The sequence below is a fragment of the Oncorhynchus clarkii genome, chromosome 19 (genome assembly GCF_045791955.1).
Source record: "Oncorhynchus clarkii lewisi isolate Uvic-CL-2024 chromosome 19, UVic_Ocla_1.0, whole genome shotgun sequence".
Lineage (NCBI taxonomy): Eukaryota > Metazoa > Chordata > Actinopteri > Salmoniformes > Salmonidae > Oncorhynchus > Oncorhynchus clarkii.
In genome coordinates, this window is record NC_092165.1 from 2,244,734 (window position 1) to 2,263,402 (window position 18,669).

General features: G+C 45.5%; 1 protein-coding gene across 1 annotated transcript in view; it reads left to right on the forward strand.

Moving 5' to 3' along the window:
- The window catches only part of LOC139374087 (cGMP-specific 3',5'-cyclic phosphodiesterase-like), a 48,838-nt gene extending 39,217 nt beyond the window's left edge, over positions 1-9,621 (forward strand). Inside the window, exons 20-21 of the mRNA XM_071115080.1 lie at positions 5,971-6,054; positions 9,423-9,621. Coding sequence (XP_070971181.1) covers positions 5,971-6,054; positions 9,423-9,539 — 201 coding nt within the window. The 3' untranslated portion in view covers positions 9,540-9,621. The remainder of the gene's footprint in view (positions 1-5,970; positions 6,055-9,422) is intronic.
- Positions 9,622-18,669: the final 9,048 nt, after the last annotated feature.

Genomic DNA, 18,669 nt, shown 5'->3' on the forward strand with positions numbered 1-18,669 from the left:
CATCAAAGCTGTCGTAAGTAGCTATCGCTGCCTGGAACTTAGTTCAACATCAAACCTGTCGTAAGTAGCTATCGCTGCCTGGAACTTAGTTCAACATCAAACCTGTCGTCAGTAGCTATCGCTGCCTGGAACTTAGTTCAACATCAAACCTGTCGTAAGTAGCTATCGCTGCCTGGAACTTAGTTCAACATCAAACCTGTCGTCAGTAGCTACCGCTGCCTGGAACTTAGTTCAACATCAAACCTGTCGTAAGTAGCTATCGCTGCTATCACATGTAGCTATCGCTGCTATTACATGTAGCTATTGCTGCTATCACGTGTAGCTATCGCTGCTATCACATGTAGCTATCGCTGCTATCACATGTAGCTATCGCTGCTATCACGTGTAGCTATCGCTGCTATCACATGTAGCTATCGCTGCTATCACGTGTAGCTATCGCTGCTATCACATGTAGCTATCGCTGCTATCACGTGTAGCTATCGCTGCTATCACATGTAGCTATCGCTGCTATCACATGTAGCTATCGCTGCCTGGAACTTAGTTCAACATCAAACCTGTTGTCAGTAGCTATCGCTGCCTGGAACTTAGTTCAACATCAAACCTGTCGTAAGTAGCTATCGCTGCCTGGAACTTAGTTCAACATCAAACCTGTCGTAAGTAGCTATCGCTGCCTGGAACTTAGTTCAACATCAAACCTGTCGTAAGTAGCTATCGCTGCCTGGAACTTAGTTCAACATCAAACCTGTCGTAAGTAGCTATCGCTGCCTGGAACTTAGTTCAACATCAAACCTGTCGTAAGTAGCTATCGCTGCCTGGAACTTAGTTCAACATCAAACCTGTCGTAAGTAGCTATCGCTGCCTGGAACTTAGTTCAACATCAAACCTGTCGTAAGTAGCTATCGCTGCCTGGAACTTAGTTCAACATCAAACCTGTCGTAAGTAGCTATCGCTGCCTGGAACTTAGTTCAACATCAAACCTGTCGTAAGTAGCTATCGCTGCCTGGAACTTAGTTCAACATCAAACCTGTCGTAAGTAGCTATCGCTGCCTGGAACTTAGTTCAACATCAAACCTGTCATCAGTAGCTATCGCTGCCTGGAACTTAATTCAACATCAAACCTGTCGTCAGTAGCTATCGCTGCCTGGAACTTAGTTCAACATCAAACCTGTCGTCAGTAGCTATCGCTGCCTGGAACTTAGTTCAACATCAAACCTGTCGTAAGTAGCTACCGCTGCCTGGAACTTAGTTCAACATCAAACCTGTCGTAAGTAGCTATCGCTGCCTGGAACTTAGTTCAACATCAAACCTGTCGTAAGTAGCTACCGCTGCCTGGAACTTAGTTCAACATCAAACCTGTCGTAAGTAGCTATCGCTGCTATCACATGTAGCTATCGCTGCTATCACATGTAGCTATCGCTGCTATCACGTGTAGCTATCGCTGCTATCACATGTAGCTATCGCTGCTATCACATGTAGCTATCGCTGCTATCACATGTAGCTATCGCTGCTATCACATGTAGCTATCGCTGCTATCACATGTAGCTATCGCTGCTATCACATGTAGCTATCGCTGCCTGGAACTTAGTTCAACATCAAACCTGTCGTCAGTAGCTATCGCTGCCTGGAACTTAGTTCAACATCAAACCTGTCGTCAGTAGCTATCGCTGCCTGGAACTTAGTTCAACATCAAACCTGTCGTCAGTAGCTACCGCTGCCTGGAACTTAGTTCAACATCAAACCTGTCGTCAGTAGCTACCGCTGCCTGGAACTTAGTTCAACATCAAACCTGTCGTCAGTAGCTACCGCTGCCTGGAACTTAGTTCAACATCAAACCTGTCGTAAGTAGCTATCGCTGCCTGGAACTTAGTAACAACATCAAACCTGTTGTAAGTAGCTACCGCTGCCTGGAACTTAGTTCAACATCAAACCTGTCGTAAGTAGCTATCGCTGCCTGGAACTTAGTAACAACATCAAACCTGTTGTAAGTAGCTACCGCTGCCTGGAACTTAGTTCAACATCAAACCTGTCGTCAGTAGCTATCGCTGCCTGGAACTTAGTTCAACATCAAACCTGTCGTAAGTAGCTATCGCTGCCTGGAACTTAGTTCAACATCAAACCTGTCGTCAGTAGCTATCGCTGCCTGGAACTTAGTTCAACATCAAACCTGTCGTCAGTAGCTACCGCTGCCTGGAACTTAGTTCAACATCAAACCTGTCGTAAGTAGCTATCGCTGCCTGGAACTTAGTTCAACATCAAACCTGTCGTAAGTAGCTATCGCTGCCTGGAACTTAGTTCAACATCAAACCTGTCGTAAGTAGCTATCGCTGCCTGGAACTTAGTTCAACATCAAACCTGTCGTAAGTAGCTACCGCTGCCTGGAACTTAGTTCAACATCAAACCTGTCGTAAGTAGCTATCGCTGCCTGGAACTTAGTAACAACATCAAACCTGTTGTAAGTAGCTACCGCTGCCTGGAACTTAGTTCAACATCAAACCTGTCGTCAGTAGCTATCGCTGCCTGGAACTTAGTTCAACATCAAACCTGTCGTAAGTAGCTACCGCTGCCTGGAACTTAGTTCAACATCAAACCTGTCGTAAGTAGCTATCGCTGCTATCACATGTAGCTATCGCTGCTATCACATGTAGCTATTGCTGCTATCACGTGTAGCTATCGCTGCTATCACATGTAGCTATCGCTGCTATCACATGTAGCTATCGCTGCTATCACGTGTAGCTATCGCTGCTATCACATGTAGCTATCGCTGCTATCACGTGTAGCTATCGCTGCTATCACATGTAGCTATCGCTGCTATCACGTGTAGCTATCGCTGCTATCACATGTAGCTATCGCTGCTATCACATGTAGCTATCGCTGCCTGGAACTTAGTTCAACATCAAACCTGTCGTCAGTAGCTATCGCTGCCTGGAACTTAGTTCAACATCAAACCTGTCGTAAGTAGCTATCGCTGCCTGGAACTTAGTTCAACATCAAACCTGTCGTAAGTAGCTATCGCTGCCTGGAACTTAGTTCAACATCAAACCTGTCGTAAGTAGCTATCGCTGCCTGGAACTTAGTTCAACATCAAACCTGTCGTAAGTAGCTATCGCTGCCTGGAACTTAGTTCAACATCAAACCTGTCGTAAGTAGCTATCGCTGCCTGGAACTTAGTTCAACATCAAACCTGTCGTAAGTAGCTATCGCTGCCTGGAACTTAGTTCAACATCAAACCTGTCGTAAGTAGCTATCGCTGCCTGGAACTTAGTTCAACATCAAACCTGTCGTAAGTAGCTATCGCTGCCTGGAACTTAGTTCAACATCAAACCTGTCGTAAGTAGCTATCGCTGCCTGGAACTTAGTTCAACATCAAACCTGTCATCAGTAGCTATCGCTGCCTGGAACTTAGTTCAACATCAAACCTGTCGTCAGTAGCTATCGCTGCCTGGAACTTAGTTCAACATCAAACCTGTCGTCAGTAGCTATCGCTGCCTGGAACTTAGTTCAACATCAAACCTGTCGTAAGTAGCTACCGCTGCCTGGAACTTAGTTCAACATCAAACCTGTCGTAAGTAGCTATCGCTGCCTGGAACTTAGTTCAACATCAAACCTGTCGTAAGTAGCTACCGCTGCCTGGAACTTAGTTCAACATCAAACCTGTCGTAAGTAGCTATCGCTGCTATCACATGTAGCTATCGCTGCTATCACATGTAGCTATCGCTGCTATCACGTGTAGCTATCGCTGCTATCACATGTAGCTATCGCTGCTATCACATGTAGCTATCGCTGCTATCACATGTAGCTATCGCTGCTATCACATGTAGCTATCGCTGCTATCACATGTAGCTATCGCTGCTATCACATGTAGCTATCGCTGCCTGGAACTTAGTTCAACATCAAACCTGTCGTCAGTAGCTATCGCTGCCTGGAACTTAGTTCAACATCAAACCTGTCGTCAGTAGCTATCGCTGCCTGGAACTTAGTTCAACATCAAACCTGTCGTCAGTAGCTACCGCTGCCTGGAACTTAGTTCAACATCAAACCTGTCGTCAGTAGCTACCGCTGCCTGGAACTTAGTTCAACATCAAACCTGTCGTCAGTAGCTACCGCTGCCTGGAACTTAGTTCAACATCAAACCTGTCGTAAGTAGCTATCGCTGCCTGGAACTTAGTAACAACATCAAACCTGTTGTAAGTAGCTACCGCTGCCTGGAACTTAGTTCAACATCAAACCTGTCGTAAGTAGCTATCGCTGCCTGGAACTTAGTAACAACATCAAACCTGTTGTAAGTAGCTACCGCTGCCTGGAACTTAGTTCAACATCAAACCTGTCGTCAGTAGCTATCGCTGCCTGGAACTTAGTTCAACATCAAACCTGTCGTAAGTAGCTATCGCTGCCTGGAACTTAGTTCAACATCAAACCTGTCGTCAGTAGCTATCGCTGCCTGGAACTTAGTTCAACATCAAACCTGTCGTCAGTAGCTACCGCTGCCTGGAACTTAGTTCAACATCAAACCTGTCGTAAGTAGCTATCGCTGCCTGGAACTTAGTTCAACATCAAACCTGTCGTAAGTAGCTATCGCTGCCTGGAACTTAGTTCAACATCAAACCTGTCGTAAGTAGCTATCGCTGCCTGGAACTTAGTTCAACATCAAACCTGTCGTAAGTAGCTACCGCTGCCTGGAACTTAGTTCAACATCAAACCTGTCGTAAGTAGCTATCGCTGCCTGGAACTTAGTAACAACATCAAACCTGTTGTAAGTAGCTACCGCTGCCTGGAACTTAGTTCAACATCAAACCTGTCGTCAGTAGCTATCGCTGCCTGGAACTTAGTTCAACATCAAACCTGTCGTAAGTAGCTATCGCTGCCGGGAACTTAGTTCAACATCAAACCTCAATGCATGGAACTTCGCTACTTACAACAGGTTTGATGTTGAACTAAGTTCCAAGACAACATGTTAACTCAGTTGACCTCTGACCTGCAAGACAACATGTTAACTCAGTTGACCTCTGACCTGCAAGATAACATGTTAACTCAGTTGACCTCTGACCTGCAGGACAACATGTTTAATTCAGTGGACCTCTGACCTGCAAGACAACATGTTAACTCAGTTGACCTCTGACCTGCAAGACAACATGTTAACTCAGTTGACCTCTGACCTGCATGTTAACTCAGTTGACCTCTGACCTGCAGGACAACATGTTAACTCAGTGGACCTCTAACCTGCAAGACAACATGTTAATTCAGTTGACCTCTGACCTGCAGGACAACATGTTAACTCAGTTGACCTCTGACCTGCAGGACAACATGTTAACTCAGTTGACCTCTGACCTGCAGGACAACATGTTAACTCAGTTGACCTCTGACCTGCAGGACAACATGTTAACTCAGTTGACCTCTGACCTGCAAGACAACATGTTAACTCAGTTGACCTCTGACCTACAAGACAACATGTTAACTCAGTTGACCTCTGACTTGCAAGACAACATGTTAACTCAGCTGACCTCTGACCTACAAGACAACATGTTTAACTCAGTGGACCTCTGACCTGCATGACAACATGTTAACTTATATTATTGTTAACTCAGTTGACCTCTGACCTGCAGGACAACATGTTAACTCATATTAATGTTAACTCAGTTGACCTCTGACCTGCAAGACAACATGTTAACTCATATTATTGTTAACTCATTTGACCTCTGACCTGCAGGACAACATGTTTAACTCAGTTGACCTCTGACTTGAAGGACAACATGTTTAACTCAGTGGACCTCTGACCTGCAGGACAACATGTTAACTTATATTATTGTTAACTCAGTTGACCTCTGACCTGCAAGACAACATGTTAACTCATATTATTGTTAACTCAGTTGACCTCTGACCTGCAGGACAACATGTTAACTCAGTTGACCTCTGACCTGGAGGACAACATGTTTAACTCAGGCGTGACAATAAATTCCATCTGTTTGTCCCCAGGACATGATGAACAGAGACAACAGCACTCGTCTTCCTCACATGCAGGTCAACTACATCGATGGGATGTGCCATCCCTTATACCAGGTGGGTACTAGTCCATTCACCCTCTATACAACCTGGGTAGTAAGTAGACCATTCACCCTCTATACAACCTGGGTGGGTGCTAGTCTACACAACCTGGGTGGGTACCAGTCTATACAACCTGGGTGGGTACCAGTCTATACAACCTGGGTGGGTACTAGTCTATACAACCTGGGTGGGTACTAGTCTATACAACCTGGGTGGGTACTAGTCTATACAACCTGGGTGGGTTCCAGTCTATACAACCTGGGTGGGTCCCAGTCCATTCACCCTCTATACAACCTGGGTGGGTACCAGTCTATACAACCTGGGTGGGTACTAGTCTATACAACCTGGGTGGGTGCTAGTCTACACAACCTGGGTGGGTACCAGTCTATACAACCTGGGTGGGTACCAGTCTATACAACCTGGGTGGGTACTAGTCTATACAACCTGGGTGGGTGCTAGTCTATACAACCTGGGTGGGTGCAAGTCTATACAACCTGGGTGGGTACTAGTCTATACAACCTGGGTGGGTACTAGTCTATACAACCTGGGTGGGTACCAGTCTATAAAACCTGGGTGGGTGCTAGTCCATTCACCCTCTATACAACCTGGGTGGGTGCTAGTCTATACAACCTGGGTGGGTCTAGTCTATACAACCTGGGTGGGTTCCAGTCTATACAACCTGGGTGGGTACCAGTCTATACAACCTGGGTGGGTACTAGTCTATACAACCTGGGTGGGTACTAGTCTATACAACCTGGGTGGGTACCAGTCTATACAACCTGGGTGGGTACCAGTCTATACAACCTGGGTGGAGAGTAGACCAGTCACCCTCTATACAACCTGGGTGGGTACTAGTCTATACAACCTGGGTGAGTACCAGTCTATACAACCTGGGTGGGTACCAGTCTATACAACCTGGGTGGGTCCTAGTCTATACAACCTGGGTGGGTACAAGTCTATACAACCTGGGTGGGTACTAGTCTATACAACCTGGGTGGGTACTAGTCTATACAACCTGGGTGGGTACTAGTCTATACAACCTGGGTGGGTACTAGTCTATACAACCTGGGTGGGTACTAGTCTATTCAACCTGGGTGGGTCCCAGTCTATACAACCTGGGTGGGTACTAGTCTATACAACCTGGGTGGGTCCTAGTCTATACAACCTGGGTGGATAGTAGACCAGTCACCCTCTATACAACCTGGGTGGGTAGTAGTCTATACAACCTGGGTGGGTAGTAGTCTATACAACCTGGGTGGGTAGTAGTCTATACAACCTGGGTGGGTACCAGTCTATACAACCTGGGTGGGTACCAGTCTATACAACCTGGGTGGGTAGTAGTCTATACAACCTGGGTGGGTACCAGTCTATACAACCTGGGTGGGTACTAGTCTATACAACCTAGGTGGGTACTAGTCTATACAACCTGGGTGGGTTCCAGTCTATACAACCTGGGTGGGTCCCAGTCCATTCACCCTCTATACAACCTGGGTGGGTACCAGTCTATACAACCTGGGTGGGTACCAGTCTATACAACCTGGGTGGGTACCAGTCTATACAACCTGGGTGGGTACTAGTCTATACAACCTGGGTGGGTGCTAGTCTATACAACCTGGGTGGGTACTAGTCTATACAACCTGGGTGGGTACTAGTCTATAGAACCTGGGTGGGTACTAGTCTAGACAACCTGGGTGGGTACCAGTCTATAAAACCTGGGTGGGTGCTAGTCCATTCACCCTCTATACAACCTGGGTGGGTGCTAGTCTATACAACCTGGGTGGGTCTAGTCTATACAACCTGGGTGGGTTCCAGTCTATACAACCTGGGTGGGTACCAGTCTATACAACCTGGGTGGGTACTAGTCTATACAACCTGGGTGGATACTAGTCTATACAACCTGGGTGGGTACCAGTCTATACAACCTGGGTGGGTACCAGTCTATACAACCTGGGTGGATAGTAGACCAGTCACCCTCTATACAACCTGGGTGGGTACTAGTCTATACAACCTGGGTGGGTACCAGTCTATACAACCTGGGTGGGTACCAGTCTATACAACCTGGGTGGGTCCTAGTCTATATAACCTGGGTGGGTACAAGTCTATACAACCTGGGTGGGTACTAGTCTATAAAACCTGGGTGGGTACTAGTCTATACAACCTGGGTGGGTACTAGTCTATACAACCTGGGTGGGTACTAGTCTATACAACCTGGGTGGGTACTAGTCTATACAACCTGGGTGGGTCCCAGTCTATACAACCTGGGTGGGTACTAGTCTATACAACCTTGGTGGGTCCTAGTCTATACAACCGGGGTGGATAGTAGACCAGTCACCCTCTATACAACCTGGGTGGGTACTAGTCTATACAACCTGGGTGGGTTCTAGTCTATACAACCTGGGTGGGTACCAGTCTATACAACCTGGGTGGGTACTAGTCTATACAACCTGGGTGGGTTCTAGTCTATACAACCTGGGTGGGTACTAGTCTATACAACCTGGGTGGGTACTAGTCTATACAACCTGGGTGGGTACTAGTCTACACAACCTGGGTGGGTACCAGTCTATACAACCTTGGTGGGTACCAGTCTATACAACCTTGGTGGGTACCAGTCTATACAACCTGGGTGGGTACCAGTCTATACAACCTGGGTGGGTAGTAGTCTATACAACCTGGGTGGGTACTAGTCTATACAACCTGGGTGGGTTATACCTTTGTAGGAGATCAGAAATGTATGAATTTATATTCATTGCTTTCTCACTCTCTCCCCCCCTCCCCCACTTTTCCGCCCAACCCCCCCACCTCCCCCTCTCACTCTTTCTCTCCATACCCTTCACTGTCCTCTCTCTCTCTCTCTCTCTCTCTCTCTCTCTCTCTCTCTCTCTCTCTCGCTCTCTCTCGCTCTCTCGCTCTCTCTCGCTCTCTCGCTCTTTCTCTTTCTCTCTTTTTCTCTCTCTTTTTCTCTCTCTTTTTCTCTCTCTTTCTCTCTCTCTCTCTCTCTCTCTTTTTCTCCTTCTGTCTCTCTCTTTCTCCTTCTGTCTCTCTCTTTCTCTCTCTTTCGCCTTCTGTTTCTCTCTCTCTCTCTTTCTCCTTCTGTTTCTCTCTCTCTCTCTTTCTCCTTCTGTTTCTCTCTCTCTCTCTCTCTCTCTCTCTCTCTTTCTCCTTCTGTTTCTCTCTCTCTCTCTTTCTCCTTCTGTTTCTCTCTCTCTCTCTTTCTCCTTCTGTTTCTCTCTCTCTCTCTTTCTCCTTCTGTTTCTCTCTCTCTCTCTCTTTCTCCTTCTGTTTCTCTCTCTTTCTCCTTCTGTTTCTCTCTCTCTCTCTCTCTCTTTCTCCTTCTGTTTCTCTCACTCTCTCTCTCCCCTCCCTTTCTCCCCCTCGTTTCTCAGACTCTTTCTGGGATGTTTGACTCCTGTTCTCCACTGTTGGACGGCCTCATGAGGAACAGAGAGAATTGGATGCTGCTGGCCGAGACGGGGGAGGAAGGAGAAGTAGGGGAGGAATAGAGAGATGAAAGAGAGGAACAGAGAGAACTGTATAATGACTTCGTTGTTTGTGTGAGAAAAAAGACTGGAGTATCACTGGTTATCGTCTGGTAGACCCTCCCTCAACAGCAACATCACTGGTTATCATCTGGGTAGACCCTCCCCCAACAGCAACATTACTGGTTATCGTCTGGGTAGACCCTACCCCAACTGCAACATCACTGGTTATCGTCTGGGTAGACCCTCCCCCAATAGCAACATCACTGGTTATCGTCTGGGTAGACCCTCCCCCAATAGCAACATCACTGGTTATCGTCTGGGTAGACCCTCCCCCAACAGCAACATTACTGGTTATCGTCTGGGTAGACACTCCCCCAACAGCAACATTACTGGTTATCATCTGGGTAGACCCTCCCCCAACAGCAACATCACTGGTTATCTGGGTAGACCCTCCCCCAACAGCAACATCACTGGTTATCTGGGTAGACCCTCCCCCAATAGCAACATCACTGGTTATCGTCTGGGTAGACCCTCCCCCAACAGCAACATTACTGGTTATCTGGGTAGACCCTCCCCCAATAGCAACATCACTGGTTATCTGGGTAGACCCTCCCCCAACAGCAACATTACTGGTTATCTGGGTAGACCCTCCCCCAATAGCAACATCACTGGTTATCTGGGTAGACCCTCCCCCAACAGCAACATTACTGGTTATCTGGGTAGACCCTCCCCAACAGCAACATCACTGGTTATCTGGGTAGACCCTCCCCCAATAGCAACATCACTGGTTATCTGGGTAGACCCTCCCCCAACAGCAACATCACTGGTTATCGTCTGGGTAGACCCTCCCCCAACAGCAACATCACTGGTTATCGTCTAGGTAGACCCTCTCCCAACAGCAACATTACTGGTTATCGTCTGGGTAGACCCTCCCCCAACAGCAACACCGGGTAGACCCTCCCCCAACAGCAACATCACTGGTTATCGTCTGGGTAGACCCTCCCCCAACAGCAACATCACTGGTTATCGTCTGGGTAGACCCTCCCCCAACAGCAACATTACTGGTTATCATCTGGTAGACCCTCCCCCCACAGCAACATCACTGGTTATCGTCTGGTAGACCCTCCCCCCAACAGCAACATCACTGGTTATCGTCTGGTAGACCCTCCCCCAACAGCAACATTACTGGTTATCGTCTGGGTAGACCCTCCCCCAACAGCAACACCGGGTAGACCCTCCCCCAACAGCAACATCATCCACTATACCTGGTTTACCCTGGAACTCTGTAACTCTCTACTATACCTGGTTAAACCTGGAACTCTGTCACTCTCCACTATACCTGGTTTAACCTGGAACTCTGTCACTCTCTACTATACCTGGTTTAACCTGGAACTCTGTCACTCTCTACTATACCTGGTTTACCCTGGAACTCTGTCACTCTCTACTATACCTGGTTAAACCTGGAACTCTGTCACTCTCCACTATACCTGGTTTAACCTGGAACTCTGTCACTCTCTACTATACCTGGTTTAACCTGGAACTCTGTCACTCTCTACTATACCTGGTTAAACCTGGAACTCTCCACTATACCTGGTTTAACCTGGAACTCTGTCACTCTCTACTATACCTGGTTTAACCTGGAACTCTGTCACTCTCAACTATACCTGGTTTAACCTGGAACTCTCTACTATACCTGGTTTACCCTTGAACTCTGTCACTCTCAACTATACCTCGTTTAACCTGGAACTCTGTCACTCTCCACTATACCTGGAACTCTCCACTATACCTGGTTTACCCTGGAACTCTGTCACTCTCTACTATACCTGGTTTAACCTGGAACTCTGTCACTCTCCACTATACCTGGTTTAACCTGGAACTCTCTACTATACCTGGAACTCTCCACTATACCTGGTTTACCCTGGAACTCTGTCACTCTCTACTATACCTGGTTTAACCTGGAACTCTGTCACTCTCCACTATACCTGGTTTAACCTGGAACTCTGTCACTCTCTACTATACCTGGTTAAACCTGGAACTCTCCACTATACCTCGTTTAACCTGGAACTCTGTCACTCTCCACTATACCTGGAACTCTCCACTATACCTGGTTTACCCTGGAACTCTGTCACTCTCTACTATACCTGGTTTAACCTGGAACTCTGTCACTCTCCACTATACCTGGTTTAACCTGGAACTCTCTACTATACCTGGAACTCTCCACTATACCTGGTTTACCCTGGAACTCTGTCACTCTCTACTATACCTGGTTTAACCTGGAACTCTGTCACTCTCCACTATACCTGGTTTAACCTGGAACTCTGTCACTCTCTACTATACCTGGTTTACCCTGGAACTCTCCACTATACCTGGTTTACCCTTGAACTCTGTCACTCTCTACTATACCTGGTTTACCCTGGAACTCTCCACTATACCTGGTTTAACCTGGAACTCTGTCACTCTCTACTATACCTGGTTTAACCTGGAACTCTGTCACTCTCTACTATACCTGGTTAAACCTGGAACTCTCCACTATACCTGGTTTAACCTGGAACTCTGTCACTCTCTACTATACCTGGTTTAACCTGGAACTCTGTCACTCTCAACTATACCTGGTTTAACCTGGAACTCTGTCACTCTCTACTATACCTGGTTTAACCTGGAACTCTGTCACTCTCAACTATACCTGGTTTAACCTGGAACTCTCCACTATACCTGGTTTACCCTGGAACAGATGTTGGTCAAAGCAAGAAGACGAATGCAGGAAGAGAGACCTACAGCTCTAGAATCAGGTGTTGGTCAAAGCAAGAAGACGAATGTAGGAAGAGAGACCTACAGCTCTAGAATCAGGTGTTGGTCAAAGCAAAAAGACGAATGTAGGTAGAGAGACCTACAGCTCTAGAATCAGGTGTTGGTCAAAGCAAGAAGACGAATGTATGTAGAGAGACCTACAGCTCTAGAATCAGGTGTTGGTCAAAGCAAGAAGACGAATGTAGGTAGAGAGACCTACAGCTCTAGAATCAGGTGTTGGTCAAAGCAAGAAGACGAATGTAGGTAGAGAGACCTACAGCTCTAGAATCAGGTGTTGGTCAAAGCAAAAAGACGAATGTAGGTAGAGAGACCTACAGCTCTAGAATCAGGTGTTGGTCAAAGCAAGAAGACGAATGTAGGAAGAGAGACCTACAGCTCCAGGATCAGGTGTTGGTCAAAGCAAGAAGATGAATGTATGTAGAGAGACCTTCACCTCTAGACAACAGAGGATACGGTCATTCTAAGACTTTTTAGGACAATATGGACTGCTTCCCAAACGGTGCTGTTTGGGACTCCATGGATATATATTCATACACATCCACAATTCATATGATATCTATATTCACAATGTATTAATATAATACAGATTGGACAATACAGTATAATGTAATATAATATCTATATTCACAATGTATTAATATAGTACAGATTGGACAATACAATATAATATAATACAGATTAGACAATACAGTATAATGTAATATATTACAGATTGGACAATACAGTATCTACTGGAGATACTCTACACCAGAGATAATCTACACCGGAGATATTCTACACCAGATATACAACAGAGATACTCTACACTGGAGATACTCTACACTGGAGATACTCTACACCAGAAATACGCCACACCAGAGATACTCTACACCGGAGATATTCTACACCAGATATACAACAGAGATACTCTACACTGGAGATACTCTACACTGGAGATACTCTACACCAGAGATACTCTACACCAGAAATACGCCACACCAGAGATACTCTACACCAGAGATACTCTACACCAGAAATACGCCACACCAGAGATACTCTACACCAGAGATACTCTACACCAGAGATACTCTACACCAGAGATACTCTACACTAGAGATACTCTACACCAGAGATACTCTACACTAGAGATACGCCACACCCTATTTCTGGAGAGATGCCCTTCTGTCATTTAAAAAAAAACTCCAACCCTGTTCCAGAAAATCTCCAGGAACAGAATTGGAGTTAAAACCTACAGGAGGGTATCTCTGCAGGAACAGGGTTGGAGTTAAAACCTACAGGAGGGTATCTCTGCAGGAACAGGGTTGGAGTTAAAACCTACAGGAGGGTATCTCTGCAGGAACAGGGTTGGAGTTAAAACCTACAGGAGGGTATCTCTGCAGGAACAGGGTTGGAGTTAAAACCTACAGGAGGGTATCTCTGCAGGAACAGGGTTGGAGTTAAAACCTACAGGAGGGTATCTCTGCAGGAACAGGGTTGGAGTTAAAACCTACAGGAGGGTATCTCTGCAGGAACAGGGTTGTATTTAAAACCTACAGGAGGGTATCTCTCCAGGAACAGGGTTGGATTTAAAACCTACAGGAGGGTATCTCTGCAGGAACAGGGTTGGAGTTAAAACCTACAGGAGGGTTTCTCTCCAGGATCAGGGTAGGATTTAAAACCTACAGGAGGTAGTGTGTTGTAGTTCTACCTGCTCCTAGAGAGATGTAGAGTACTGCTCTGTGTGTTGTATTTCTACCTGCTCCTAGAGAGATGTAGAGTACTGCTCTGGGTGTTGTATTTCTACCTGCTCCTAGAGAGATGTAGAGTACTGCTCTGGGTGTTGTATTTCTACCTGCTCCTAGAGAGATGTAGAGTACTGCTCTGTGTGTTGTATTTCTACCTGCTCCTAGAGAGATGTAGAGTACTGCTCTGGGTGTTGTATTTCTACCTGCTCCTAGAGAGATGTAGAGTACTGCTCTGGGTGTTGTATTTCTACCTGCTCCTAGAGAGATGTAGAGTACTGCTCTGTGTGTTGTATTTCTACCTGCTCCTAGAGAGATGTAGAGTACTGCTCTGTGTGTTGTATTTCTACCTGCTCCTAGAGAGATGTAGAGTACTGCTCTGAGTGTTGTATTTCTACCTGCTCCTAGAGAGATGTAGAGTACTGCTCTGTGTGTTGTATTTCTACCTGCTCCTAGAGAGATGTAGAGTACTGCTCTGGGTGTTGTATTTCTACCTGCTCCTAGAGAGATGTAGAGTACTGCTCTGTGTGTTGTATTTCTACCTGCTCCTAGAGAGATGTAGAGTACTGCTCTGTGTGTTGTATTTCTACCTGCTCTGATACCTGTCTGGGACCTCTCACGGAACCCACAGGACCAGGACTGGTTTCACTGAGGCCTTAAAACAAATAAGTGCCCCTCGTTCTGAGATAGAACACGCTGCTTGAATGAACACGCTGCTTGAATCAACACGCTGCTTGAATCAACAGAATTAGACTCTATGCTGCTGAATCAACAGAATAAGACTCTATGCTGCTGAATGAACAGAATTAGACTCTATGCTGCTGAATCAACAGAATTAGACTCTATACTGCTGAATCAACAGAATTAGACTCTATGCTGCTGAATCAACAGATTAAGACTCTATACTGCTGAATCAACAGAATAAGACTCTATACTGCTGAATCAACAGAATAAGACTCTATGCTGCTGAATCAACAGAATAAGACTCTATGCTGCTGAATCAACAGAATTAGACTCTATGCTGCTGAATCAACAGAATTAGACTCTATACTGCTGAATCAACAGATTAAGACTCTATACTGCTGAATGAACAGATTAAGACTCTATACTGCTGAATGAACAGAATAAGACTCTATACTGCTTGAATCAATAGAATACACTGCTTGAATGAACATAATAAGACTCTATACTGCTGAATGAACATAATAAGACTCTATACTGCTTGAATGAACATAATAAGACTCTATACTGCTGAATGAACAGAATACGACTCTATACTGCTGAATCAACAGAATAAGACTATATACTGCTTGAATCAACAGAATAAGACTCTATACTGCTTGAATCAACAGAATAAGACTCTATACTGCTTGAATCAATAGAATACACTGCTTGAATGAACAGAATAAGACTCTATGCTGCTGAATCAACAGAATAAGACTCTATGCTGCTGAATCAACAGAATAAGACTATATACTGCTTGAATCAACAGAATAAGACTCTATACTGCTTGAATCAATAGAATACACTGCTTGAATGAACAGAATAAGACTCTATACTACTTGAATCAATAGAATAAGACTCTATACTGCTTTAATCAATAGAATAAGACTCTATACTGCTTGAATCAATATAATTAGACTATATACTGCTTGAATCAACAGAATAAGACTCTATACTGCTTGAATGAACAGAATAAGACTATATACTGCTTGAATTAATGGAATAAGACTCTATACTGCTGAATGAACAGAATAAGACTATATACTGCTTGAATTAATGGAATAAGACACTGTACTGCTTGAATCAATAGAATAAGACTCTATACTGCTTGAATCAATATAATTAGACTATATACTGCTTGAATGAACAGAATAAGACTCTATACTGCTTGAATCAATATAATTAGACTATATACTGCTTGAATCAATAGAATAAGACACTATACTGCTTGAATCAATATAATTAGACTATATACTGCTTGAATCAACAGTGTGTGTGGTATATGACTCTAATAAGTGTTTCTTTATATTACTGTAATAAACATTTCTTTATATTACTGTAGCTCTTGTGTTTGTATCAGTGTGTTCCTGAAGTTCATACATTAACTTTACATTTCAACCCAGGTTACAACAGGGTGAGTTTCTAGCTCCTTGCCAACTTTGCAGTATTTTGCTATTTAAGTGTTATTTCTTACCTAGATAATTGAGTTAGAAGGATGCTTCTGGATGTCTTAGTGGATGTTCCTATCCTTGAACCTGCAAACCAGCCAACGTGAGGGAATGTCACTCGCCGTGGGAAATCGAAAGCAACAGCCTTTGGCAATAAGGGCCCTCCTTGGTGATGGGAAGCCCGGATCGGCAATACGGGCCTCCTTGGCGATGGGGAGCCCGGATCGGCAATAAGGGCCTCCTTGGCGATGGGGAGCCCAGATCGGCAATACGAGCCTCCTTGGCGATGGGGAGCCCGGATCGGCAATACGGGCCTCCTTGGCGATGGGGAGCCCGGATCGGCAATACGGGCCTCCTTGGTGATGGGAAGCCCGGATCGACTGAAACAGGAGGACAATAGGAATGGTAGCTAGGATCGACTGAAACAGGAGGACAATAGGAATGGTAGCTAGGATCGAATGAAACAGGAGGACAATAGGAATGGTAGCTGGGATCGACTGAAACAGGACCACATTAGGAATGGTAGCTAGGATGGACTGAAACAGGAGGACAATAGGAATGGTAGCTAGGATGGACTGAAACAGGAGGACAATAGGAATGGTAGCTAGGATCAACTGAAACAGGAGGACAATAGGAATGGTAGCTAGGATCGACTGAAACAGGAGGACAATAGGAATGGTAGCTGGGATCGACTGAAACAGGACCACATTAGGAATGGTAGCTAGGATCGACTGAAACAGGAGGACAATAGGAATGGTAGCTGGGATCGACTGAAACAGGACCACATTAGGAATGGTAGCTAGGATCGACTGAAACAGGAGGACAATAGGAATGGTAGCTGGGATTGACTGAAACAGGACCACATTAGGAATGGTAGCTAGGATCGACTGAAACAGGAGGACAATAGGAATGGTAGCTAGGATCAACTGAAACAGGAGGACAATAGGAATGGTAGCTAGGATCGACTGAAACAGGAGGACAATAGGAATGGTAGCTAGGATCGACTGAAACAGGAGGACAATAGGAATGGTAGCTAGGATCAACTGAAACAGGAGGACAATAGGAATGGTAGCCTTGGATCGACTGAAACAGGAGGACAATAGGAATGGTAGCTAGGATCGACTGAAACAGGAGGACAATAGGAATGGTAGCCTTGGATCGACTGAAACAGGAGGACAATAGGAATGGTAGCTAGGATCGACTGAAACAGGACCACATTAGGAATGGTAGCTAGGATCGACTGAAACAGGACAATAGGAATGGTAGCCTTGGATCGACTGAAACAGGAGGACAATTGGAATGGTAGCTAGGATCGACTGAAACGGGATGACATTAGGAATGGTAGCTAGGATCGACTGAAACAGGAGGACAATAGGAATGGTAGCTAGGATCGACTGAAACAGGAGGACATTAGGAATGGTAGCTAGGATCGACTGAAACAGGACCACATTAGGAATGGTAGCTAGGATCGACTGAAACAGGAGGACAATAGGAATGGTAGCTAGGATCGACTGAAACAGGAGGACAATAGGAATGGTAGCTAGGATCGACTGAAACAGGAGGACAATAGGAATGGTAGCTAGGATCGACTGAAACAGGAGGACAATAGGAATGGTAGCTAGGATCGACTGAAACAGGAGGACAATAGGAATGGTAGCTAGGATCGACTGAAACAGGAGGACAATAGGAATGGTAGCTAGGATCGACTGAAACAGGAGGACAATAGGAATGGTAGCTAGGATCGACTGAAACAGGAGGACAATAGGAATGGTAGCCTTGGATCGACTGAAACAGGAGGACAATAGGAATGGTAGCTAGGATCGACTGAAACAGGAGGACAATAGGAATGGTAGCCTTGGATCGACTGAAACAGGAGGACAATAGGAATGGTAGCTAGGATCGACTGAAACAGGACCACATTAGGAATGGTAGCTAGGATCGACTGAAACAGGACAATAGGAATGGTAGCCTTGGATCGACTGAAACAGGAGGACAATTGGAATGGTAGCTAGGATCGACTGAAACGGGATGACATTAGGAATGGTAGCTAGGATCGACTGAAACAGGAGGACAATAGGAATGGTAGCTAGGATCGACTGAAACAGGAGGACATTAGGAATGGTAGCTAGGATCGACTGAAACAGGACCACATTAGGAATGGTAGCTAGGATCGACTGAAACAGGAGGACAATAGGAATGGTAGCTAGGATCGACTGAAACAGGAGGACAATAGGAATGGTAGCTAGGATCGACTGAAACAGGAGGACAATAGGAATGGTAGCTAGGATCGACTGAAACAGGAGGACAATAGGAATGGTAGCTAGGATCGACTGAAACAGGAGGACAATAGGAATGGTAGCTAGGATCGACTGAAACAGGAGGACAATAGGAATGGTAGCTAGGATCGACTGAAACAGGAGGACAATAGGAATGGTAGCTAGGATCGACTGA